General features: G+C 40.5%; 1 protein-coding gene across 5 annotated transcripts in view; it reads left to right on the top strand.

Annotated features, from left to right (window-relative positions):
• ripor1 (RHO family interacting cell polarization regulator 1) overlaps window positions 1-26,466 on the top strand; it is a 282,943-nt gene that overhangs the window by 191,146 nt on the left and 65,331 nt on the right. For all 5 annotated transcript variants that reach the window (XM_073069931.1, XM_073069933.1, XM_073069928.1 and 2 more), the window contains exons 2-7: window positions 733-859; window positions 5,264-5,416; window positions 10,556-10,634; window positions 12,846-12,869; window positions 14,059-14,112; window positions 25,296-25,445. In XM_073069931.1, the coding sequence (XP_072926032.1) occupies window positions 759-859; window positions 5,264-5,416; window positions 10,556-10,634; window positions 12,846-12,869; window positions 14,059-14,112; window positions 25,296-25,445 (561 nt within the window). In that variant the 5' untranslated portion in view covers window positions 733-758. The remainder of the gene's footprint in view (window positions 1-732; window positions 860-5,263; window positions 5,417-10,555; window positions 10,635-12,845; window positions 12,870-14,058; window positions 14,113-25,295; window positions 25,446-26,466) is intronic.

The raw sequence follows: 26,466 nt of genomic DNA, 5'->3' as shown, positions 1-26,466 counted from the left end.
AGGCCAGGAGCTGGACTTGGTTGTCAGAGACTACTTGAGGCGTACGCCATTGGGAGCATTTAATAGGTAATGGGAGCTTGTCCCCATTACCTCCCCTGGCCGTATCAACCTTGGGGCTGTTTACTGTATCTGATTAGGAGCAATATATAAAAAGGTAACGTATAATAACAGCTGTCAAGACCTGACCATTCAGACTTGTCACGTGTTTTGATGACAGGTTTTGGATCATAACTGTGAACGTGCCTGGTTATGTACCTAATGTAGCTCATTGTACCTGCACTGAAGTACTGTAAGTCATCAGCACTTAAAGCTTGTGTTAAATTAATGTAAATGTGTAATGTGACTGTACAACGAATAACAAGCAGCATTCTCACTTAGCAAGAGCTGCCATTTCAAAGTGTTAACTGCAAACTCTCCATCAGTACAGTACTGCAATAAGACGGCCTTCCTTCCTGTGTTGCTTCCTGGCCTGATTATGTATTCTGCATTAAACTGATGAGAGAGAATTGAAGCCTGAAATGCACGATGTGTGGTTCTGCTGCCAAGCAATAAAGCTGCAGTGCGGGGTCTAATTAATTTATACATAAACTCTTGTGGCCAATTATAAAATCAGCCATAGCTTTCTGTTCTCTTTTTTTGAGGAACTGAAGGATTGTAATTACATTAACATTTTGACTCAACTGTGTGAAGGTGCATGGGATGAAGTTGGTCACTGACTCTGTGTTTCTCCAGGGCTCTGAGCTGGGATATCGTTCACAATGTCGCTGTCCGTGCGGCCGGCGCGCCGCATTTTCTGCACTGGAATTACTAGGAGTCATTCTTTTGCTGGAGTCAATTCACCAAAGGACAAAACATTCAGGTTAGTGAAATTTGCATCCGGGATATGCCTTTGGACATTTGCACAACTGATCCAGAATTCCAGTAGAACAATTTCATTTTGATCGGAGTAACATGGAAAAGTCAAGGATTTCGGGGGTATGCTGCTCTGAAGATTCTGTATGTTAAGGCACTGAACCATCATGGTCCTGATTTTTTCCGAGAACAGAACAGCCCTGATCTGCACTGAGCCGCTGATCCTAGTTAGACCAACAACAGGAGCCCGAAGACACTAAAATGTCAGGCGTTGTTGCCACTGTCTCAGAGCCCTCTGGCTATTAGAGGATCCCCCTCCTCCTTTCCTCAGCGGCCACCTCTCCCCTCCCCTCCCCTCCCTGTACAGTAGGTGAGCTCTTCCAGGAAGAAAGTGTCATAGCCGAAAGCCAACAATTTGCAACAAATCGTTATACTTTCCCATAGTGCCTTTCAGAGCATCAAGCTGCCCTAGATTATTTAAATGCAATTGAAATGCAACATATTTATTTGGGAGAGTTTATTTCTTTAAAGAAAAAACACATTTTAAAAAGGTGGTATTCGTTATTAAGGACCTTCATCACCTAGGACTTGCTTTCTTTGTTTTACTGCTATCAGGGAGAAGGTACAGGAGCCTGAAGACACATAGTCAACATTTTAGGAACAGCTACTTCCCCTGCACCATCAGATTTCTGAACAGACAATGAACCAACCCTTGAACACTACTTCAGTGCATTTGTCATAAACTAGAGAAAATCTGCTGATGCTGGAGGAACTCAGCATGCCAGGCAGCATCTATGGAAAAAAGTACAGTCGAAGTACAGTCTCTGTCTCTTTCACCAATCAACTTACCAGCTCTTTACTTCATCCTTCCCCCTCCAGGGTTCGCCTATCACCTGATGTTTCTCCCTCCCCTCTTCCCATCTTTTAAATCTACTCCTCAACCTTTTTTCCTCCAGTCCTGCTGAAGGGTTTTGGCCCGAAATGTTGACTGTACTTTTTTCCATTGATGTGATTGAGTGGACTGAACAGTTCAGGAAATCCAGTCTGTTCTTATAGTCATGAAATGTGAATTGTTTATTAAAGATAGGCAGGGCTATCAGGAATGTGAAACTGATTAACTAGGTACTGAAAGGATCATCAGCATTAAAATGTTAGAGCCGATGAATTGCACAGCCACTGCTGTCCCAGTCTTCTGGAAAGCTAATGGCTGGTTCCTACTTGAAGGAACAGGAACAGTACCGGAGTGAGATCGATTGGCTGTTGAGTGGTGTCGCAGCAATAACCGTGCACTCAAAATCAGGAAGACCAACAAATTGATTGTTGACTTCAGCAAGGGGAAGTCGAGGGAACACGCTCTGGTCCTCATCTTAGGGTCGGCTGTGGAAAGGATGAATAGTTTCAGTTCCTGGGTGTCAGCATCTCTGCAGATCTATCCTGGGCCCAGCATATTAATGCAATCACAAAGAAGGCATGCCGGTGACTGTATTTCATGAGGAATTTGAGATTTGTTACGTCACTGAAGACTCTACAGAAGAAATGGGGAGCATTCTGACTGGCTGCATTACCATCTGGTATGGAGGAGCCAGTGCACAGGATCGGAAAAAGCTGCCGAGGGTTAGAACCTCAGCCAGCTCCCTGCCATCAAGGAAGTGATCCTGAAAACGGCAGCATCCATCGTTAAGGACCCCCACCACCCAGGACACACCCTGTTGTTACTACCATCAGGGAGGAGTTACGGGAGCCTGAGAACACATTCTTACCTGAGGAACAGCTCCTTCTTCTCAGCCATCAGATTTCTGAAGTGTCTATTAACCCATGAATGCTACCAAACTATTTAGCCCTTCTTTTCTGCACCACCTATTTATATATATTTGTTATTGTAACTTACAGTAATGTTTATGTATTTCACTGTAATTCTCTGGCAAAACAACAAATTTCATGACACATGCCAGTGATAATAAATCTGATTCTATATTTTACATTTTTGTACTGCCTGATTGTTTTCAGGAGTTTCCGTAAGTCTGATCTTAATTGTGCTGTGAAATGACTTGTTTTTCTAGTGAAAGAGGAAAACAGCAGCCTTCATGTGAATCTGAGTGCATGTTCACACAGGGGAAGGATAATTCAGCATGTTTCTACTCGCCTTAAATGTGTAATAAATGCCAAACTCGTAGTACCTTGGGAGTTTTTCTATGGTCCAGAGGCCAAAGGACAGAGCTATGTTCTTGAAATGATTTGAGGTCAGATAGACCTCAGTATGTGCGGTTGGGAGACTGTAGGTCTGACACGGTGGTCAGCAGCACAGGGGCGCCGCAGGGAACCGTACTCTCTCCGGTCCTGTTCACCCTGTACACATCAGACTTCCAATATAACTCGGAGTCCTGCCATGTGCAGAAGTTCGCTGATGACACGGCCATAGTGGGGTGTGTCAGGAATGGACAGGAGGAGGAGTATAGGAAACTGATACAGGACTTTGTGATATGGTGCAACTCAAACTACCTGCGTCTCAATATCACCAAGACCAAGGAGATGGTGGTGGACTTTAGGAGATCTAGGCCTCATATGGAGCCAGTGATCATTAATGGAGAATGTGTGGAGCAGGTTAAGACCTACAAGTATCTGGGAGTACAGTTAGACGAGAAGCTAGACTGGACTGCCAACACAGATGCCTTGTGCAGGAAGGCACAGAGTCGACTGTACTTCCTAAGAAGGTTGGCGTCATTCAATGTCTGTAGTGAGATGCTGAAGATGTTCTATAGGTCAGTTGTGGAGAGCACCCTCTTCTTTGTGGTGGCGTGTTGGGGAGGAAGCATTAAGAAGAGGGACGCCTCACGTCTTAATAAGCTGGTAAGGAAGGCGGGCTCTGTCGTGGGCAAAGTACTGGAGAGTTTAACATCGGTAGCTGAGCGAAGGGCGCTGAGTAGGCTACGGTCAATTATGGATAACTCTGAACATCCTCTACATAGCACCATCCAGAGACAGAGAAGCAGTTTCAGCGACAGGTTACTATCGATGCAATGCTCCTCAGACAGGATGAAGAGGTCAATACTCCCCAATGCCATTAGGCTTTACAATTCTACTGCCAGGACTTAAGAACTTTTTAAAAGCTATTATTAATGCTTTCTGAGATAGTGATTTAGATGCATATCATATTTTTTTTACTGAGTTAAGTATTGTATGTAAGTAGTTTTGCTACAACAAGTGTATGGGACATTGGAAAAAAAGTTGAATTTCCCCATGGGGATGAATAAAGTATCTATCTATCTATCTATCTATCATCTATCTTGAGTATTGTTTGAATCTTTTCATTCGCAGTCTGCAATGTTTTGTCTTTGGGGTTCCGGAGAGGGGATAAATTGAACTGAAATTAATCTTTGACAAAAGGTTTTGTTCTTTCACAACATACATTTTGTTTCCCCTCTGCACTTGTGTCCAGATGCATCATGAAACTGAGCACAAACCATTCAAGTGACATTAAAATAATCTGAATATTTGGCTGTATAAACTGTAATTGCACCTGCATTTTTCCCCTCCAACTATCAAACATTCCATCAGAAGTAGTGTTGTCAAGATTGGCTACACTGTGAACTTAAAAAAAATAATAATTTCTAATTGTGGATGCTTAGGGAACAAACAAAATAGAGTCCAGATTTTTTTTGATGTGCCAGTAAATGGTAATGCCAGTAATTAAAAATTTTTTTCTAGTATTTTTACTTCACTGAGATATCAATGCTTACTACTTTTGCACATCTAGTAAATCATATTTTTAAAAAAAAGAGAATCCTTTGCTGATGGCAGGTTCTTAAACAAGGATGGTGCTGGTGGTAAAATGAAAACTGAAAATTTAAACCACAGCTCAGGAAACAAAAGCACCAAATCCAAAATAAAAATGGCTGTAGCTGGAAATGTGACATTTGCAAGGAAGAAAAAATAAGGTTATTAAGTTTCACATTTATACCTTTCAGCTAGAACAAGGGATAAAGTGGGGAAAACAACAAGTGGGGAAAGTGTATTACTAGGGAGGAATTTATTGACTGGGTAACCAGGTGTGCACTCCTGTGTGTCACACACATATAACAATTCAATTCAGCTTGTCATTTTCCTACACAGACACTGCGCACATCTGTGTTTCTCACTTTCTTGGCATTTCATCTATTGTTTCGACATGCAGTGGTTGTATTTCTGTCGTAATAGAAAAACACGCGATGTCTAGTCTTCACGGTTATTGCCAATGTAGTCAAATCAAATCTTTTGAAATTAAATCCCTCAAATTTTATTGCTGATCAGAAAATGTAGACTGTTACTGCCATAGTGATCAGTTTGACAAGGCATTGATTTTGTTAGTGTTATGTTTGTAAAGGCAGCTCAGCTCATTTTGACCGCATTTATTGATTCAGTCTTTGTCTTGCAGAAAGCTGAAGGTGTTTAGTACGCCAACAACACAGCGGAAGACTCCCTCTCGAGCTAGCAAGATGTTCAACATTTCTCACAAGTCACTTCCACCCAAGAACCCTCAGCCTGAACGACTGGATGAGGTTTACGAAGCTTTGAAAAAGGGCCTAAAGTAAGTTGTGTCTGCGGTTGGATGGAGTGGGGTGGTGGTGTAGTGTTGTGGGGAAACGCTACAAATGTCTGACAATAATAACAATTGAAATATTTGGGACTTTAAAACAAAAAAAACCCTGGTTTGATTTATCAGCAAACTCACTTCTGAAGGGTGAAGAGCACTTTTGAGACCAAAATGCCTGGTGATCCAACAGAGCAAAGTCACATTTTGGCATTTTTTTAAAAAAAAGGTTTGCCGTTAATCCAGTTGTTGCAATTGGACATGGCAAAATGTTTTCTTGATTTTTTTTCTCCAAAATTCTTTGTGTCGGTGTCTTCGCCACCGCAAGAACAAAGTTTCCAATTATTAACCACGTTACAACGTCAACAAATCCAGTCACCCACACTTGTTCCTGTAACCTGCTGACAGCTGGCAAATAATCTTGAAAAACTAACGCACTTCAATTAGTCTGCAAGTGAAAGTCAGTGAAAATAGAGAGCTGGAGTGAGTTTTAAATTTGAGTGTACTGGGTAACAGCTTAAGGACTCACCATAACATCTTTGCTTTGAGGGTGTTTAGATTTTTTTGAACAATCACCACCGTTTAGTTGTTGAAGTACTTTGTGTCACTTAAAATAAAAGAGGTAACAATAGCTGAGGGTTCTAATTACTGGATGCTTGATGAAGAGGAATATCATCACTCTCTGTACAGAGGCTGTCTGTAAATAGCCTTTATAATGGCATGGATATTCGATCCCATATAATTAGTGGATACAATGCTTCCAAGAGCCTGACTTTAAATATTTGTTAAACTTTCAGACTTACCTATTCACTGTTTTGCAAAAGTGGCCCGTCCTTTAATTACACACTGTGGTATTCATGTAGAATAACTGTAATTTTGTGGGTGATTTGAATTCAATAACTGGAGGGGAAACTCAGTGTGAGATTGAATAGCATTTTGCATACTGAATACAGTAGTTTGAATGTTTCAAATCTGATTTTGTTCCCTTTCTGAAATGAAACTGGATATACTTTGAACACTCAGCAGGTCAGGGAGAAATATTGGAAAGAGAAATTGCGTTAACGATTCAAACTGAAGACTCCAGACAAATTGATCTGTCGAATAACTGAGAAAATCCTAATGTTTTAATAACTCAATTATCAGTGTGAATTATCTCACACACACAAGAGATTCTACAGATGCTGGAAATATTGAGCAACATACACAAAATGCTGGAGGAACTCAGCAAGTCGAGCAACATCTGTGGAGGGAAATAAGCAGGCGATGTATCAGACCGAGCCTCTTCATCAACACCAGGAACAAAGGGGGCAAAAGCCTGAATAAGAAGGTGGGGACGGGGTGGGGGGGGGGGGTAGAGATACAAACTTAAGTGAAATGTCAGCCTAGGTGAGGTGGAAAGTAGGTTGTAAGTGCACAGCCAGTATTCCGTCTGGGTGAACTCCAACTTGGTGGTATGAACATCTATTTCTCTAACTTCCAGTAATTTCTCCCCATCCCCCCTCCTGTCTTTTACTATTCCCCATTCTAGTTACCCTCTCACCCCCTTCCTTCTCCTTGACTGCACATCACCTCCTTCTCCTCTCCTTCCATGGTCTACTGTCCTCCTCTGTTAGACTCCTCTTTCTTCAGCCTTTATCTATCATCTCTAAGTTTCTCTTACTTCATCCCACTTGCCCACACCCCTTCCTTGGTCTAATGTATCAACCGCCAGCTTGTACTCCTTCCCTTCCCACCACATTCTTGTTCTGGCTTCTGCCCCCTCCCTTTTCACTCCTGATGAATGGTGTCGGTCTGAAATGTCAACTGTTTATTCTCCTCCATAGATGCTGCCTGACTTGCTGAGTTCCTTCAGCGGTTTGTGTGTATTGAATTATTTCATGAGACTTTATTAATGGAACTGTGTTAATCAGTATACAACTTACAATAGCCTCAGCCTGCGTTAATGATCTTGCATTATAATGCCCAGAGTGATTAGACACAGAGGTGGATTATCAGCTGCAAATTTATGATTCCTCTCTTTCCCCCATAAGTGTGCTGTGTGAGGCACAGTAGCACAACTGGTACAGTCACTGCTTATGTTGCTGAAGACCAGGGTTCAATCCTGATCCTCTGGTGCTGTCTGTGTGGAGCTTGTACCTTCTCCTGACTACGTGGCTTCCTCCCACATTGCCAAAGATGTGTAGACAAATTGGCCACTTCTAGTGAGTGATGGAATGTGGGTGGACAAACTAAAGGTATAGTAGATTAAATATAGGATTTGAATATTGGTTGGTGATAAGTTGATTCTTTCTATGATCCCATCCCAATCTTAATTATCTTTTTCCAAAATGATCTCCAAAACTAGGTTAAGAGTTAAAGCCGCAGATGTATATTTGTTGATATTTGCCCATTTTATAAGGGAGATGCTTTTAGAATGACTTCTTAAATGAAAAATGGGGTTGAAAATTGCATGTCAGACGGTGACTTTATATTTAAGCAAAAGCAGATGTGTTTCCTTCTCTACTGTTGTTACCAGTAATGACTGGGGAAGAAATGCACTATTCTTTGGGAATTAGAAAGTACTTGGGCATGCATAATCAAACCTACAGCTTGATGCCAAATGCAGAATTGAAACATACAGTATGGAAACAAACCCTTCAGACCACTGGTCCGTGCTGACCAAAGTGCTCATCCAAACTCGTGCCATTTGGCCCGTAACTTTCTAAACCTTCCCAATCCATGTACCTGTCCAAGTTATCTTTTAAAAGTTATTATTGTACCTGCCTCAACCACTTGTTCTAGCAAAGTTCAAAGTACCGGTACATTTATAATTAAAGTATGTAACATTATACAACCTTGAGATTTGTCTCCTAACAGGCAGGCATGAAACAAAGAAACCCAAAAACAAATCCCATATATATATATATATATATATATATGTGTGAAAAAAGATTGTCTAAAACTCAATGTCCAGAGAATAAAAAAACCAGATCATGTCTGTAAGAAAATAAAAGAATAAAATAACCCATAAAAAGCAGCTTACTCAACATGGGTACCACCCTATAGGGACAAAAATTTGCCCCTTGTGTTCCTCTTGAATCCTTCCCCTCTCACCTTTAAGCCTGTGCTGTCTAGTTTTTAAATTTTCAAACTGTGGGGGAAACAGACTGAGTGCATTCACCCTTTCTATGACACTCAAAATTTTTATGCACTTCTATAAGATCACTGTCAAATTCCTACACTCCAGCAAAAGACCTAATCTGTTCAGTCTCTCTCTATAACAAGTCCTGACAGCATCCTTCTAAATCTGTTTTGTACTCTTTCCAGTTTAATAACTTCTTTCCTATAGCAGAGCAACTTGCACTGAACACAATATCCAAAGTGCATCCAGACAGACATCTTGTACAAACACATCATAATCTCCTAACTTTTGTACTGAATGCCCTGACTTGTGAAGGCCAGCATACCAAAGCACACCTTCATCATAACTTTTGGCTGTGACTGTACAGTACTCTCAGTGAACCATGTACTTGCACCCTATGTCCTTCTGTTCTGCAACACATTCCAGGACCATGACATTCTTTGTGAAAGTATTTGACTTGACCAAATGCTACATCCCATGTTTGTCATCATCATCATTGATGACTCGCCACACCTGTCCAAATTAAATGCAAATTGCCATTCCTCAGCACATTTACTCAGCTGATCAAGATCTTGTAATTTTGATAACTTCTTTCATTGTCCACTATAATCACCTATTTTAGCATCATCTGCAAGCTTGCTATCCTGATGAAGGGTCTTTGCCTGGAATGTCAACTGTTTACTCTTTTCCATAGATGCTGCCTGGCCTGCTGTTCCTCCAGCATTCTGTGTGTGTTGCTGTGGATTTCCAGCATCTTTGTGAACTTGCTATCCGTGTCTTTTATATTCTCATCTAAATTGCTGATATAGGTGGCAAACAGTGGGCACTAAGACACACCACTAGCCATGGGCCCTCAGTTTGAGAAGCAACCTTCTAAAATCACCCTCTGCTTTCTACCGTCAAGTCAGTTGTCTGTCCAGTTGGTCAGCACTCTCTGGATTCCACGTGATCTAATCTTCCAGAACAGCCTACCAGGTGGAACCGTATCAAAGGCCTTACTGAAGCCATATAATCCACATCTGCCCCCGCCCTTGTCAACTTTCTTCGTCACCTCATCAAAGAGCTCTTAAGTTTGTAAGATCTGCACACAAACTCATGCTGTTTACCTTTAAATACTGCAAATACTAAAAATCTGTGATGAAACAAAAAAATACTAGAAATACTCAGCAGGTAGGACAACATTTGTGTAGGTCAGACTGGAGCTTCGTCAAAAAGTGGCCACTTTAGTTGGTACACCAGTACATCTCATTAGTGCAAATATATAATCAGCCAATCATTTGGCAGCAACTCAATACATAACAGCATGCAGACATGGTCAAGACGTTCAGTCGTTGTTCAGACGGGGAAGAAATGTGATCTAAGTGACTTTGACCATGGAATTAATGTTGGTACTAGACAGGGTGGTTTGAGTATCTCAGAAATTGCTGATATCCTGGGATTTTGTGAGTGGCAGTCCTGCGGTTGAAAATGCCTTGTTATTGAGAGAGGTCAGGGGAGAATGGCCAGACTAACAGGAAGGTGAGAGTAACTCAAGATAACCATGTGTAACAATAGTGGTGTGCAGAAGAGCATCTCTGAATGTACAACATGTCAAACTTTGAAAAGGTGGGCTACAGTAGCAGAAGATTGTTAACATACACTCAGTTGCCACTTTATCAGGCACAGGAGGTATTTAATAAAGTAGCCACTGAGTGTAAAACATTATTTTTGCATTTCCACAGTTGTTCCTAAGACCTGCTGAGAATAGTTGCAGAGTTTTTTTTGCAACTCCTGCCAGTTGTCAGAAATCAACAACAAATCTGGGGAAGAGGATATAAATCAGCAAGGGATGATCACATTTTTTTATTTGATCTATTAAATGGAATGGTCAGTAGTTATTTACAAGAAGGGAACAAGAATTCTTTCTTTGTTTTGACTGAGTTTTCTTGTTAAATAATTGTTTGTGCCGTTCTAAAATATTTTTCTTATTTGGTTCTGGTGGCTCTTAACAAATGTAACTTCTTGTATACCGACAGTGCATACTTACAAGTTCATCAGGTGGAACTGGACAATTTAACAGCCCAGCTCAAAGATATGAAAAGGAATTCCAGACTGGTAAGGATCATTGCACAAGTTATATCTGAAGTTCGCTTGAAGGTTGATAGTTGTTGTAGTGAATGACTAGAGAAAGACCTTGCCAAATCATTAATCTCATTGCAACAAGAGTTCTTGCTCTATGTTGACTGAGTTTTCCTGGTAACTAATTATATAGAAAGATGCAGGATCCCAGCTTCATTAGTTAAACTCAACTCACTGGCATTCTTGCTATTGTATGTTTCACGCTGGGTCCCGACAGAATTTAGAAAGATTTTCTTCAGTTATTTTGTTTACTTGTTAACTTTGGCACATGGAATGGAGATTGTCTCATCATGTTTACTGATTTCTGGTTATGTTCTCAGTCACTATTCCGCATGTCTTAGCAAAGGTCAGCTTTATTTGCCCAAAATGTTTACATGTATTAGGAATTTGCTCTGGTGTGTTGGTCTGGGTGTGCCATGCAACACAAAACTACATTTAATAATTTTACGAATGCAAGATTATATAAAAAGATAAAGAATGATATATAAATTTATAAAGATCATAAAATTAGAGGAAGGATATAGAATAAGTAAATAAATACCAGTGTGTATTTATAAAGGAAGTAACATTGGATTAGTAAGTATGCAGATGATACGAAGATGGGTGGCGAAGGGCGCTGAGTAGGCTACGGTCAATTATAGATAACTCTGAACATCCTCTACATAGCACCATCCAGAGACAGAGAAGCAGTTTCAGCGACAGGTTACTATCGATGCAATGCTCCTCAGACTGGATGAAGAGGTCAATACTCCCCAATGCCATTAGGCTTTACAATTCTACCACCAGGACTTAAGAACTTTTTAAAAGCTATTATTAATGCTTTTTGAGATAATGATTTAGATGCATATCATTTTTTTTTACTGAGTTAAGTATTATATGTAATTAGTTTTGCTACAACAAGTGTATGGGACATTGGAAAAAAAGTTGAATTTCCCCATGGGGATGAATAAAGTATCTATCTATCTATCTATCTAATGAAGTAGGTTTTCAAAGCTTGCAGAGAGATTTAGGTCAGTTAGAAGAGTGGGCTGAAAGATGGCGGATGGAGTGTAATGCTGATAAGTGTGAGGTGCTACATGTTGGTAGGAATAATCAAAATAGGACATACATGGTAAATAGTAGGGCATTGAAGAATGCAGTAGAACAGAGTGATCTAGGAATAATGGTGCATAGTTCCCTGAAGGTGGAATCTCATGTGGATAGGGTGGTGAAGAAAGCTTTTGGTATGCTGGCCTTTATAAATCAGAGCATTGAGTATATGAGTTGGGATGTAATGTTAAAATTATAACAGGCATTGGTGAGGCCAAATTTGGAGTACTGTGTACAGTTCTGGTCACCAAATTATAGGAAAGATGTCAACAAAATAGAGAGTACAGAGGAGATTTACTAGAATGTTACCTGGGTTTCAGCACCTAAGTTACAGGGAAAGGTTGAACAAGTTAGGTCTTTATTCTTTGGAGCGTAGAAGGTTGAGGGGGGGCGATAGAGGTATTTAAAATTATGAGGAGGATAGATAGAGTTGATGTGAATAGGCCTTTTCCATTGAGAGTAGGGGAGATTCAAACAAGAGGACATGAGTTGAGAGTTAAGGGGCAAAAGTTTAAGTGTAACATGAGGGGGAATTTCCTTACTCAGAGAATGTTAGCTGTGTGGAACGAGCTTCCAGTAGAAGTGGTAGAGGCAGGTTTAGTATTGTCATTTAAAGTAAAATTGGATAGGTATATGGACAGGAAAGGAATGGAGGGTTATGGGCTGAGTGCAGGTCGGTGGGACTAGGTGAGAGTAAGCGTTCGGCACTGACTAGAAGGGCTGAGATGTCCTGTTTCCGTGCTGTAATTGTTATATGGTTATTATAAAAAGTGATTTAAAGTGTCTACATTGCAGTGACGGGCATAATAGAGAGGGTGGGGTAGCTAACTAGAACGATTGATCAGATTAACAATTAATTCTTGGCATTTTGCAACATGTAAATATTTGTATCAGTTTATTTTTTACTTTTAAGGCAACGTCAATTGGTTGTTTAAAAAATAATGAAGTTGAAATTTGCCTGATGAATTTATACTCGCGTGAATAGAGAAAAGAAGCTCTCTTGTGGAAGCCTGAATAACCTTATTTGCATTTTAGGCTGCTTTGCAGTAGTCATTTGCAGAGTGCACTTTTAACTCTTGTTTTTTTTTATTGTTTCAGGGATTCCTATATGATCTTGACAAGGTAAGAACCTGAAATATTACACGGTAATATTAAATTGATTGTTGGCATCTCAACTGGTTATGTTGCAGCCTCAGACACGGGTGGCTTGCAGTTTGTCATGTGACTGACTAGTCCAGTCTGAGATCTGGAAGATCTTCAGCTGTGTTTGTAAGTTCAGAAGTCTGCAAGTATGTCAACCTGGATTGTTTGACAGTTGCCTGCTTCTTTTCCCCTCTGTGAGCCAGTTCCTTTGCATGCTGCTGGAGCCAGTGCTGCAATGTACCTTGCTACTTACCAGGCCAGACAAAAGATCAGGGGCAATTCCAAACGTCTTTACTTGCACATCTTTTTATCACTAAGCTGAAATCATCCTGTTCTTTTCAAAAGTACCCATTTAAATGGAATGAAGGGATTCAATGTTGAGTTAAGTGAAAGCTGCCATTAATTCAATGAAGGAATGTTAACGTGATTGGCTGCTAACTGGTCTGGTTTTCAGAATCAGAATCATGCTTTTGTAAATAGTACTGAGGTGACTTGATTGAGGTGTATAAGATGATATGAGGCATTGATAGAGCGGACAGCTAGTGCCTTTATCCCGGGTGCGGTGAGAGGATATGTATTTAAGGTGAGTGAAGGAAAGTACAGGGAGATGTCAGAGTTAGCTTCTTTTTAAACAGAGTGAGTGACGGGTGTCCAAAATGGGTGGTGGTTGAGGCTTATCCATTAGGGACAGTTAAAAGTCTCTTAGATCAGCACATGGATAAAATAAACATGGAAGTCTATGTGGGAGGTTTTGTTTCAGTTCTGATTGAAGACTATTGATCTGAAATATTCTCGTTCTTTAGACTGACTTGCCAGGTACTTTTACTTTCCTGTCATTTTAGTAGGGGTGATGCACTGTTCTGAATGCATAGTGCCCTGCTCATTCATTTTCACCACATAGTTTCAGACTAAATCTATTTAGCCAACGTTCATACTTTCCATTTGGTTCCTACACTTAGGCAACGTTTTGAAAAGCTGCTTATATCTGGGTGCATCTCAGATTTTGAGTTTTGAATTGGATAAATTTTGTGTAAAGGTGGATGTGAATAAAATATTGAACTTGCTGTTACATAAAACCATTGCAAATTTGCTAATTGTGCTTCAGTAAAAAGACTTGCCAGTCATATTTAATTTTGTCTCTTTCTTTAATCCTCTTCCTACCTGGCAGCAAATCAAGTCTATTGAAAGGTTTATTCGCCGATTGGAGTTTCACGTCAGTAAGGTAAGAAAGTACAGTACGTAATCACATCTTGTAATGAAGCTCTTGTATTTCCTTCATAATATATGTTTTACACCAGGGTGAAACCAACAGCTGAGAGTTTTTCTTTGAGTAAAAAGCTGCAAGGTAGAAGATTGTGTCTGGAGAAGTTTTTAATAATTTACTGTGTCTACTTGTGAACTCATTATGGATGTCAATCTGTTTGTGTTTTCTTGAAGACAGACAGTGAAGAGCCACATTTTGTGCTGGTCTCGAAATGTATGAGCTTTGTCTAGTGTTCTTGTGGAAGTTTTCATCAACGGCACATGAAGGCATTGACTGGTTTAGAACTTAGATGGTTGCCTAAGGGCTGCTTGCCACGTGTCTTTTCCAAGTGAGGATACAGCTGGCTGCTTGCCGCGTGACAATAAGCTGCTTGCTGTGTGTCTTTTCCAAGTGAGGTTACAGATGGTGCAATGGCTATCGAAACTTGTTGTAACAATACTCCACTGATCTTTAAACCATGCATGTCTATCAAAGTGAGCAAAGCTGCCCCCACCCCCACCGCCCGAGCCTACTGTTAATATTTATGTTATCTGTTACATCCCCATTTTGCAATACATCCTAACATCCAGAAAGTGGTAACAGCATGTCTATAGTTTAATCATTTGGTGGTTGAAATGATGCAATGTTTAGTAGCGTTATGCTGTCTCTTGAATCTAACTCTGAAGATGAAGATTGATTGTACTGTCTACATGATTATATCGTAGTACACAACGCTGTGCCAATGAGGGCAGGGTTAGCTGCTGCATTGTGAGATAATGCAGACCAAATATAAAGAGTTTGCTGCAGTGAAGGAACAGAGTCCATAAAGGCAGATAACAGGAGGTGCAGTATGCTGCTGGATTATCTGTTTGGGGCACATCTGGAGAAGCCATTGGTTTAAATAGGAGTTTTGTTGTCAATGTGTGAATATTGCTTGTCGCATGAATGAAGATTATTGTTGGAAGGGTCATTATTTTTCCCTGTGGAGTTTAGACTGTACTTCCCTCTTTGGGTTTAAAATGTCTCCATTCATCATTGGCTGCAGCCAGGAATGTCAAAATCCCAATGAACATGATTGAGTCTGTTGTGTAATCTTAACATGTTCACTCTATGCTAACTGTCCAGACTCTGCAGACAGTGAGCTGCCTCTTTTTATTTGTCTTTGGGTATAGAAAGTGTGATGTTGAACGTTTACATTTCGTGCAGTTTAATTATATTCAACTATAAAGCTGTAGCTGCTCTAATAGGCACCCACAAGTGAGATCAAGTAAGTTTGTTACAGCATTAGCCTCATAAAAGGCTGTTGACCAAGGATAGGAGGCATGTGGGAGGGGGAGCGTTGAACCCTGCACTTGAACCATTGCCATTCACTGGTTATGTGCAATTGACCCTTGTAGTGGATAGCTGCATATTTAATTGTTTGCAGCTGGAGTTTTCAAGGACTAATTAACATGTGCCAAGCATATTCCATTTTGTGAAAATTTTCAACCAATGATAGATTTGAGTACTGTACAGTTACTGAAAGCTAGGTACAACGTTTTCTTGACGACCCCACACTCTTTGCTCTACTGCACTACTTTTTGTACAAAGTCTTTGCTCCTCTGCTGTGTTTTTATTTTGATAAGCATTGTGGCTGGCGTCTCCAAAAATTAGTATCCATAGTGAAATGGGACTTGAGTGACTTTGTTGCGAGTGTGAATTCTTTTCTATTCAATTGACTTCCAGGGGAGCTCCCATGAGTGTCCGCATACGTGATTTTGGATGGTTGCTAATAAGTTGAATGTAGACAGATTTGTCACCAACCTGGTTGACCTGGACTTTGTGGTTAGCAGCAACCCATTGTGTTTCTCATTATATCAAGAAAATCTACCCACAAAGACACCGGGGTGTCAGATGTGAATTTCACCTTTTCCTACATCAGATGTTTGACATCATGAAGCTGGTTGAGAAACCCATTGAAACCATTCTCAATCAACAAGAAAGCAGAAAAAAAAACAATTTGTAACTTGTTTTTTAAACCCTTTGGAGAACCCAAAATGAAGTTCAGAGCATGCTCATGAGATATTGGAAGATGCTGAAATATTCTACAGTTCAAGAGTAGAATTATTTTTATAAACAACGAAGTTGTCTGATAAAATGACATCCACATGCATTAAATTACAGTTAAAGTGAATTTTTTTAACCAGTGTCAGTATGACATCAAGATGTTGAGTTGTTGATTGTTGCCTGGTTTCAGCACCTTTGACTACAGACCATTGTATATTTAACCTTAGAGTGATCCATCCAGCAGCAACTGCTGGGCAGGATTATTCAGTGCACAGCCCTGCCTATTAACCTCACCCACAGGTTTGAGAGCAGCCTGGGTCGTGGAGGTAACTAAGCCAGCTCGTGGTTTCTGTTGCCGGAGGTGGAGAAGCAACAACCACCAAGCATGCCTCTGCAGCTCCTGCTCTTTATCTCGATCTGTATCCTGTTCTTGAACCTCAGCAACAACCTACTCAACCTTTTGTCCAATAGTCATTTGTGGCAGGTGATCTGAACTTTGCCCTGTTGGGGAAAATATTATTTGCTGATGCTCTTTCAGTCAGTCATTCAGTTTTGGAGACAGCCTGGAAAGTTGTGTTATAGATTTCATAAGACATAGGAGCAGAATTAGGCCATTGAGTCTGCTCTGTCATTCTGTCATGCTGATTTATTATCCCTCTCAACCCCATTCTCCTTTTCCCCCATAACCTCTGATGCCCTTACTAATCAAAAACCTTTAAATATACCCGACAACTTGGCCCCTGCAGCCATCTGTGGTAAAGAATTCCACAGATTAATCACCCTCTGGCCAAAGAAATTTCTCTTCAACTTGGTTCTAAAGTGATATCCTTGTATTCTGAAGCTGTGCCTTTTCTGGTCCTAGACTTTCCCACTATCGGAAACATACTCTCCATATCCGCTCTGTCTGTTGGTTTCAGTGAGATCCCCCTCCCCCTCGTTCTTCCAAATTCCAGCAAGTACAGGCCCAGAAGCATCAAACGCTCCTCATACATTAATCCTTTCATACCTGGGATCATTCTCATGAACCCCCTCTGGACTCTCTCCAATGCCAGCGCATCCTTCTCTGATAAGGAGCCCAAAACTATTCCACATGTTGCCTGACCAATGCCTTGTAAAACCTCTGCATTACGTCCTTGCTTTTATATTCTAGTCCTCTCAAAATGAATGCTAACTAGCGTACATTACCGAGTTGTGTGTAGGGGAGGTGGTGGAGGAGTTTTAAGGTGATGGGGTAATCATATTGAAGACTTGTGGGAGATGTAGTGGGTGGAGCCCCAGAGTAGTGGGTCTAAGCAATAGGAATTGTGGGGTTCCTAGTTAGGGGAACCTGATTAAAATGCAAATTTTCTAAAATTATCCCACAATGGAACAGATTACAGGAATTGACTTCATTTGATGTGTTTCTGAAATGCAAACTGTGTTAGAATTGCAAGTCGTCTTTGTAATTTGAAGCGTCTGCAGATTTTCCACAGTGGGCCAATTTAATTTAAAATCGTTGTAATTAATCAAAAGGAAAATGCTGTATCTTACACGTAATGCTAGGAAAAATAAATGGTTTTTTTTCCAACTTTCCATGCCTCATTATTATTATTTCCCCTTCAAATTCACTGTTTTTGTAAATTAATAAACTGCTTGAGAAATAAAGAGACAAATTCTTTGACCCTTTATCACTGAAGCCTCTGTTTTTAGTATCTATTTTTGAAGTACTGATATTGATGAGGTTCTTTATACTGGTGTTGGCATATAAGTTGTTTAATGCATGGTCTGAAATGTTTCTGTAATGACTAGATGTCCTTTAAAGCAGACGTGTGCACACACTTATGTCCTTTTTGCAATCACCATTAATGGATATCTTTTTGAGCTGATAACTTGGCAAGTGGAAAGGTTGCACAAACATGCAGTGAAGCTACTGAGATGGTTTACATGGTGCCTGTTTTTGTGGTGTACCATGCTTCTGATGCTGAATTTGTGTTTGGTTAAATTGTATCATGTGTAAATTAACAGAAGCAATTGCTGTTTTTTGTTCTACAACAATGTTTTCGGCTCTTGGAGGATGTGGTTAGAAAAGGTCTCTGGTTCCAGTCTTACCATTGCCTGCTGTATTGATGTGTCTGTTCAAACCAGAGTCGGATTTATTATCCCTGGTTCTGACTGCCTCATTTTCACTACTGATGTCCAGTCCTGATGTACTTCTATCCCCCATCAAGAAGGTATTGAAGTGCTTCACTTCTTTCTCAATAGAAGTTCTGGCCCTGACCACCTCATTTTCACCATGGATGCCTGGTCCCTATACGCTTCTATCCCCCATCAGGAAGGAGTTAAAGTTCTCCACTTCTTTCTCAATAAAAGTACAACTTCATTCTATCCTCCTTGATTCAGTCACTTTCCACCAACATCCACGACACTCCTCATCCTCTCGATCTCCTCACTTATTTTCAATTCTGTAGCCCTGACCAGTCTCTAGACTCTTCTTCTCCCCACAACCCCCCCATCCAGAAGGCCTTAAAACTCTCCACTTCCTCAATAAAAGAACCAACCAGATCCTCTCCACCACCCCCCTCCATCTTGCAGAGCTGGTCCTCACACTCAACAGTTTTTCCTTCAGCTCCTCCCAGTTCCTCAACTCCAGGGGGAGCTGTGGGCACCTGCCGGGGCCCCAGCTATGCTTGCCCTTTCATTGGCTATGTAGAACAGTCCATGCTCTAGGCCTTCCCAGGTAATGTTCCCCAACTCTTCTTCCGCTAGATTGATTACTGCGTTGGTGCTGCTTCATGCACCCAGGCTGAGCTCACCAATTTCATCAACTTTGCTTCTAACTTCCACTCTGTCCTTAAATTCATTTGGTCCATTTTTGACAACTCCCTCCCCTTTCACAATCTCTCTGTCTCCATCTTTGGAGACGGTCAGTCGACTGACATCTTTCATAAACTTACTGATTTCAATGGCTATTTTGACTATACCTTTTCCCTCCTGTAAAAATGCTATTCCCTTTTCTCAGTTCCATCTCTGCCACATCTATTCTGAGGATGCTGCTTTCCTTTCCAGTACATCTAAGAGGCCCTCCTCCTTGATGTAGCCTTTTGTACATTAGTGAGACCCGTTTTAATTGGGGGAATGCTTTGGTGAGCACCTCTGCTCCATCTGCCAAAAGCAGAATGTCCCAGTGGCCAAACATTTTAATTCTGGTTCCCAATCCCATTAAAACATGTCAGTCCATGACCTCCTTTAGTACCAAGATGAAGTCACCCTCAGGGTGGAGAAGCAACATCTTATATTTCGTCTAGGCAACCTCCAATCTGATGGCATGAATATAGATTTCAACTTCTGGTTAAAAAAATATTTCCGTCCTCCTCCCCTTTTCTTCTCTCCCCCACTGTGGCCCCTTACCTCTTTGCACCTGCCTATCACCTCTCTCTGGGTCCCCTCCTGCACCCCTTTCTCCTATGGTCTTATCAGATTCCTTCCTTCTCCAGCCCTTTACCATTCCTACCCACTTGGCTTCACCTATCACCTTCTGGCTAGCCTCCTTCCACTCCTCTCACCTTTTTATTCTTTTATAATTCCCCCTTCCTTTCCAATCTTGAAGGAGAATCTCAACCCAAAAGTCGACTGTTTATTTGCTGCCTGACCTGTTGAATTCCTCCAGCACTTTGTGTGTGATGCTTTGATGTAAAATCTGTTGCTTTGCAGCAGTGCAGATATAAAAAAATGATATATTACAAAAATATTGCATCAAAAGGGGGGTAACAAAATAGTGTTCATGGGTCATGGACTGTTCAGAGATCTGATGATAGAGGAGAAGAAGCTGATGCCTGCAAAATTGAGTTTTTTGGAAGACTATTTCGTTTGTGGCTGCAATCTGCAATTAATTTTCTCCCAAAATTACAGCTAGCTGAATTTGCAGATCTGTGATACCATGTAAAAGGTCCAGAATGGTTTTAATTTTATGCTTACATTACATTCCAGCAGCCCAGAGCATGCTCAGTTATCTTTGCATTTTGACTTGGTGACTGACGGAGTGTACGAAATCCTCTGAAGACCAAATACCAGCAGCCTGGTTTCTAACACTTGCCTTGATCTCCGAATAGATCAAGTTCATGGTTATTATCATTCATATACATGCATACTGCCAAGTGAATCAACATTCCTCCGGACCAAGGTGTACAACACAGTATGTATAACTTACACACAGCACAAATATTAGTAATATTACCACAATTATCATAAATAAATTAACAAATGATAAAATATATTCTGGAAGATTGACATTTAACATAAGGTGCATTTACGACACAAGTTTAAAAGTGAACAGTATAACACTACTGGTGCTTCAAAAGTAATGGGACATGGGTGGTGGAAGAGTGTTCAAGAAGCCTCACAGCCTGGGGGAAGAAGCTGTTTCTCATCCTAATAGTTGTCCTAATGCTATGATAGGAAGTCAAAGAGATTGAGGGATGGATGGGATGATCTCCATACTTAGCTAATTTTTTTGTTTTTAAAAAGAAATGCATGGCTAAATTCAGAATGCCTTTACCTATTCAATCTTTTTTTTATAAAATAGGGTTTTTCTTTGCATCATTTCGTTGCAGGCTTGTGTAAACTATCCATGGTTACTTACCAAGCTATCATCCTCAAGTAAATATGTCAGCAGATTTGGTATGCTATCTGGCGCCTTCCAGAGACATGTTCAACTGGTTCATATGATGAAAAATGTCTGCTAAGTAGGCTAGTTTCTATGGCCATTCTTCATCTTCAAAGTACTAAGCAAAGTCTGGCTTACTATTTTCTTGAAAGTACTCCTGTAATTCACCTTTTCGCTCGGACACCCTGTTGAGAACTCTTCCTTTGCTAAGCCAACGGATTTCTGTATGTACTGGGAGACTGGGTGTGCCCTTTGTCCAGGTTTTCACACAGTTTTTAAAATATTCTCAAGATCTTTGTTTAATAAAGTTAACCATTTTTGTAGCATCATCCAGAACTTTTTTTCATTTCATCTCCAAGAGTTTTTGACATCAGCACCTCCTTGTGAGGAAAGCCCACTGTCCTCCCCACTATGCAATACAGAGCTCACCAATTGTCAGCCTACCGTCCTCCCCTCCGTGTAATACAGTGCTCATCAATTATCAATGGCCTCCCTTATCTTGCATCAAAAAACTGAAAATGGAGTCAAACAAATAAATACGGTCCTACTGCGCACTGCCATACTGGGCTGAGAGACCTGTAGCAGGGCTGCTCGGTCACTGCCCACCACTATGTGGGCTAGCATAAAACGAAGTTCAAAAAACACTGCTTTTTTAAAATCGCAATCGCTCATTAAACCCCGAGTGAGCTCTCGTGGAACCCTGGGATCAGTTAAAGCTGCAGAGGGCTGTAAACTCAGCCAGTTCCATCATGGGCACTAGCCTTCCCACCATCAAGGACACCTTCAAAAGGCAATGCCCCAAAATGGCAGCATCCATCATCAAGGACCCTCACAACCCAGGACAAGTCCTCTTCTCATTACCACTGTTAGAGAGGATATATAAGAACCTGAAGATACGCACTCATCATTTTAGGAACAGCTTCTTCCCCTCCACCATCCAATTTCTGAACAGTCGATGTACCCATGAACACTACCTCACTAAGGGCCCAAAACGTTGACTGTACTTTTTTTCCATAGATGCTGCCTGGCCTGCTGAATTCCTCCAGCATCTTGTGTGTGTTGCTCACTAATTTTCCTCATTTTGCACTACGCATTTAATTCTTTTTAACGTGCTTCTAATTGCAATTTATAGTATATTTTATGTATAGTTCCATATTGCTGCAGCAGCACAACAAATTTCATTAGATATGTCAGAGATAATAAAGACCATTCCGATTCTGAATCAACTGAGTATATTAGGCCACTGAATTTTGGTTACTTGCGTGAGTATGTGAAAGGAGTACAGCTTTAAACATACAGTGCTTATCCAATGGATGAAGTCAGTTCAAGAATTCCTCCCCCGTGAACGTGTATGTATTGTGTTGTTGTTAGACTGAGCAGAGAGGCTGCTTCCCACTACAGTGACTAATGGCTAATCTTGCAGTACTGATAATGACTTTCACCAGGGGAAGAAAAGCAAGGCACTGATTACACATAAACTGCTGTGATTATTATCTCAGGGACATGAGCTCATCTCTGCTCCAGATACAGTTGGTGTCATATGTGGCTTTGAAGCTTATCTAAAACTTTTTAAAGAAGATTCAAGGAGCATGAAAGAGTGGTGTGCTTTGAACATAGGGCCTGATGCGTCATCGCAACATGCTGTGTTAGTTTGAGGAAGGGTCTGTTCGGTCATTTTAGAAGGATTGTGTCCACCAGTCTAATTACTTCAAGTAAAACAGCTCTGAAATTAACACGACACTGTGAAATAATGGTGTTTTACACGTCACTGTTCAATGCTGGCCACTGGCTGAAGCAGAAGGATTTTAGCTCACAGAGCACTAATACTGATTTGCATACGTGCATTAATGTTTTCCTGTCTTTCTATTGCTCGTTTCTTTTACTGGCCTCTTTTTGGCACTGCAGTTTTAAATGCTGTCAGTTGGGCTCCTTTGGGAATGTGTGGCTCATAGCCTTTCAGATTGAGCTGGGTAAGAGCAGAGATAGAAATATTTACATGTTGGAACATAGAAACCAGCCATTTAAGTCTGTGTGCGTTTTTATCTCTCGCACAACCAGAGATTTCCGAGCCAGGTTTTTTTAAAATATGAAGTATGAAAATAGACGACCTTTTAACTCAAAAAGAAAGATGTTTAAAATTAAATCCTACAGGGAAAAAATGTTTTGTTGGGAACTTGGATATTTGAAGTTAATTGTGGGTGAAAGTAGGTTCACAGCATGTTGGTAAAGAAAAGCATCTCATCCTCTGCTGAGCTCTGTGTGTTGTCCTTAACTTGGGTCTAACTAGAGCATCACTTTGCATTAACTATTTTTGTTACCCAGATCAACAATTTGTATACTTTTGAGCAATAATTTTGTAACCCAAAGTTTGGGAACAACAGAAGACTGAAGAGTAGTTGGTTTATGAAGATCTCTCCTTTTTAAAATGCAGAGAATTTAGTGAAAATTTGTCTCTTTGTGGATAGCATTCATTGTTGGGTGAGGAACAATTTCTTTCTACTTATGGCATAAAATCCCTGATGTAACTGAACATTACCGCCTCTAGGATACTCATTGCAAAAGTACACTGTGGCCACTTTATGAGTTCCACCTATGCACCTTGTTATTGCAAATATCTAATCAGCCAATCATGTGGCAGCAAACGTAATGTATTAAAGCATGCAGACATGGTCAAGAGATTCAGCTGCTGACCAGATCAAATGTCAGAATTCGGAAGAAATGTGATATAAGAGACCTTAACTATGACCATGGAATGAATGTTGGTGCCAGATGGGGTAGTTTGAGTATCAAAGGAACTGCTGATTTCCAGGGGTCTCTAAAACAGGGGTTCCCAACCTTTTTTATGCCTTGGTCCCTTACCATTAACCGAGGGATCCGTCGACCTCCGGTTGGGAACTGCTGCTCTAGAGTTTACAGAAATTAGTTTGGGGAACATTCAGTGAGTGGCAGTTCTTTTGGCAAAATTGCCTTGTTAATGAAAGAGGTCAGAGGAGAATGGCCAGACTGGGTCAAGCTGACAGGAAGGTGACAGTAACTCGAATAACCGGGCATTGCAACAGTGGTGTGCAGAACAGCATCTCCGAACGCACAGCATGTTAAACCTTGGAGTGGATGGGCTACAGCAGCAGCAGAAGACACGACCGTACACTCAGTGGCCACTTTATTAGATGGAGGGTGTACCTAATGAAGTGGCCACTGCATGAATGTCTCAGGGACCTCGTGCATCCTAGGCGGAAGCAGTTTCATCCTGCTGACATTGACCTTTGCCATTGTGTCGCACAGTCTAGGGAAGAGTGAGGTCAGTGGATTTTTAAAAATGTTTAATAGGATTTTTTCTACCTTCCTCTGTATAAGAATTAAAAATTCCAAGCTCTCTAATTCTATCTTGCTATCTGTGTGTGTGGTTCTGTCGCTAGTCTGTAGTTGAATCAGGATTTGGTGTTTTTTTTAAAATCACTGATGCTTGAAATTTGATGCATTATTATTGCAGCAGTACTGTAGAATACATGAAGTATTGCACTGTACAGCAGAACTAACGGTGGAATAGATAAAAATTGTATAAGTTATAATAAAAGTATATGAAAATAAATAAGTAATGGAAACTGAAAGTAAATGAGTGCATTAGTGTTCACGGGCCGTTCAGAAATCTGATGGCACAGGGGAAGCAGCTGTATCTGAAATGTTGAATGTATGCCTTCAGACTCCTGTAGCTCCTCTGTGACGGTAGCAATGAGAAGAGGGCATGTTCTCGGTGATGAGGGTCCTTAATGACCTTTGTTGAAATGCAGGCATTGCCATCGCAGTTGGTGCAGTTAAATAATTAAATTGTCAAGTGTTATCACTAATTTGAACAAATATAATCAGTTTTTTTGCTCAGTGAGACTTTGCAACCTGAAATGACATAAATGATAATCTAATGTCTCTGGGCTGCTCGTTCAGGGGCAAATATTCCAAGGGTGGGAGGGAACTCTAGTGTTTCCTTTAAACAATGCTGTTTGGTTTTATACATTCTCCAGAATAAGCAGGCAAAAACATGATTTAATGTTTCATCCACAAAGTGGCCCCTTAGACTTAATATTGCTATGCGTTGCCAGTTCTCAAAATAGGTACAAGAATTATAAAGACTGAGTGAGGAGAGGATCACTAACAGGTCCATTCTAGTGAACGGTGTCCACTTTGGCAAGGGAATGAAATCAGAATCAGGTTTATTATCACTGACAGATGTCGTGAAATTTGTTGTTTTGCAGCAGCAGTGCAGTGGAATACATAAGATTAGAAATTGCTATCTGGGAGAAGTAGACTGGGAAGGAAGGAGTGCATTGCAGGATAATTGTCAAGCGAGTGTTTCAGTTGTGAATCTTCTGAAGCAGTATTGAGGCTTTGTCATTTAGAGTGGCTCAAAAATTATATAAGTCTACACTTCACAAATTCTGCTTAATATAGTCTGATCTTATTGATTGCTTTTAACTTGCAGATTGATGAACTATATGAATCTTATTGCATCCAGCGAAGATTACGGGATGGTGCCAACAACATGGTCCGGGCCTATTCTACATCGCAAACCAGCAGAGAAGCAAAGGAGAGCTTGGCTGAAGCTAACAAGGGCTACAAAGAGTACACTGAGGTAAATCCAGCAGCGGGAAGATTGGAATCAGGAAATAATGAATTTCCATTCCAAGCTCTTTATGCGTAAAGATCATTTGTCAAAAGTTTCGTTGACACATTTAGTAAAACACAGAATATATTTACCTTAGAGATTTGGAAGATTCCAGCTGCATCCTTGCATTTGTTTGAAGTGCAAAAACTACAACGATCAAACATACCAGACTAGTCTTTAATAATTGTAAAATGAAAATTGTCCAACTTAATCCAACTTTATTTTTTCCTGAATTTAAGGTGGCCTGTCATCCCCATTCTTGATGTCATCTGACTGTCCTTTGTGCCATTTCAGTATTTATTTCAAACCATTCTTCATTGCCCATCTCCTCTCCAATCAAGATCAGGAAATGTTTTAGTTTGTCTTTTCCAGTATTTGAGTAATATTATTAACAATTAAAACTAAATAAGTATGGTCTGAATAATTTTTTGTAGAGCTTTGTAGGCATTTGTGTAAAAAAAATTTAAAAAAATCAAATCTGCATTTTCCAAGTGCTTTTGTAGTTTCAGAATAGTAAAATCTAGTCACTGTGGTAATGTCAGAAACATAGCATACAGCAAGGTTATTTAAAGAATAATATAAATATTTAGGTGCTAGTTTAGGCCAGCTCATTGGAAGAGTTCTGCTGCTGTGTTTCAAGATGGTGTCCAGTGTCACCAACCCATCTGGTAGTCTGAGTTTAACCTATTGCCAGAAGGGCTCTGACTCTAATAATAGAATAATACTGTCACAATATCAGCTGGAGTATGCCTGCACATCTCTGAAATGGGAGTTGTCTCTGAGTTAGAAATTTGTGGGGCGAGGAATCCTGTCACTGAACTAAGGTTGGTACCATTGTATAGCGTGCTTGCCCTATAGCACAGTATTAATACTCGTGGTGAGGTCAGGCAGGAACATCTTGTGTCTACTTTTCTAAATTCAACAGCTGGTTTTGTTTACCAGTGTAAACAGTCACCCACTCACTGTTGACTTCTCCCTTGGGAGGACG

This window comes from Hemitrygon akajei, chromosome 17 (assembly GCF_048418815.1).
Source record: "Hemitrygon akajei chromosome 17, sHemAka1.3, whole genome shotgun sequence".
Classification (NCBI taxonomy): domain Eukaryota; kingdom Metazoa; phylum Chordata; class Chondrichthyes; order Myliobatiformes; family Dasyatidae; genus Hemitrygon; species Hemitrygon akajei.
Note: the sequence above shows the minus strand (reverse complement) of the source record. Positions and strands in the feature narration are given on the sequence as shown.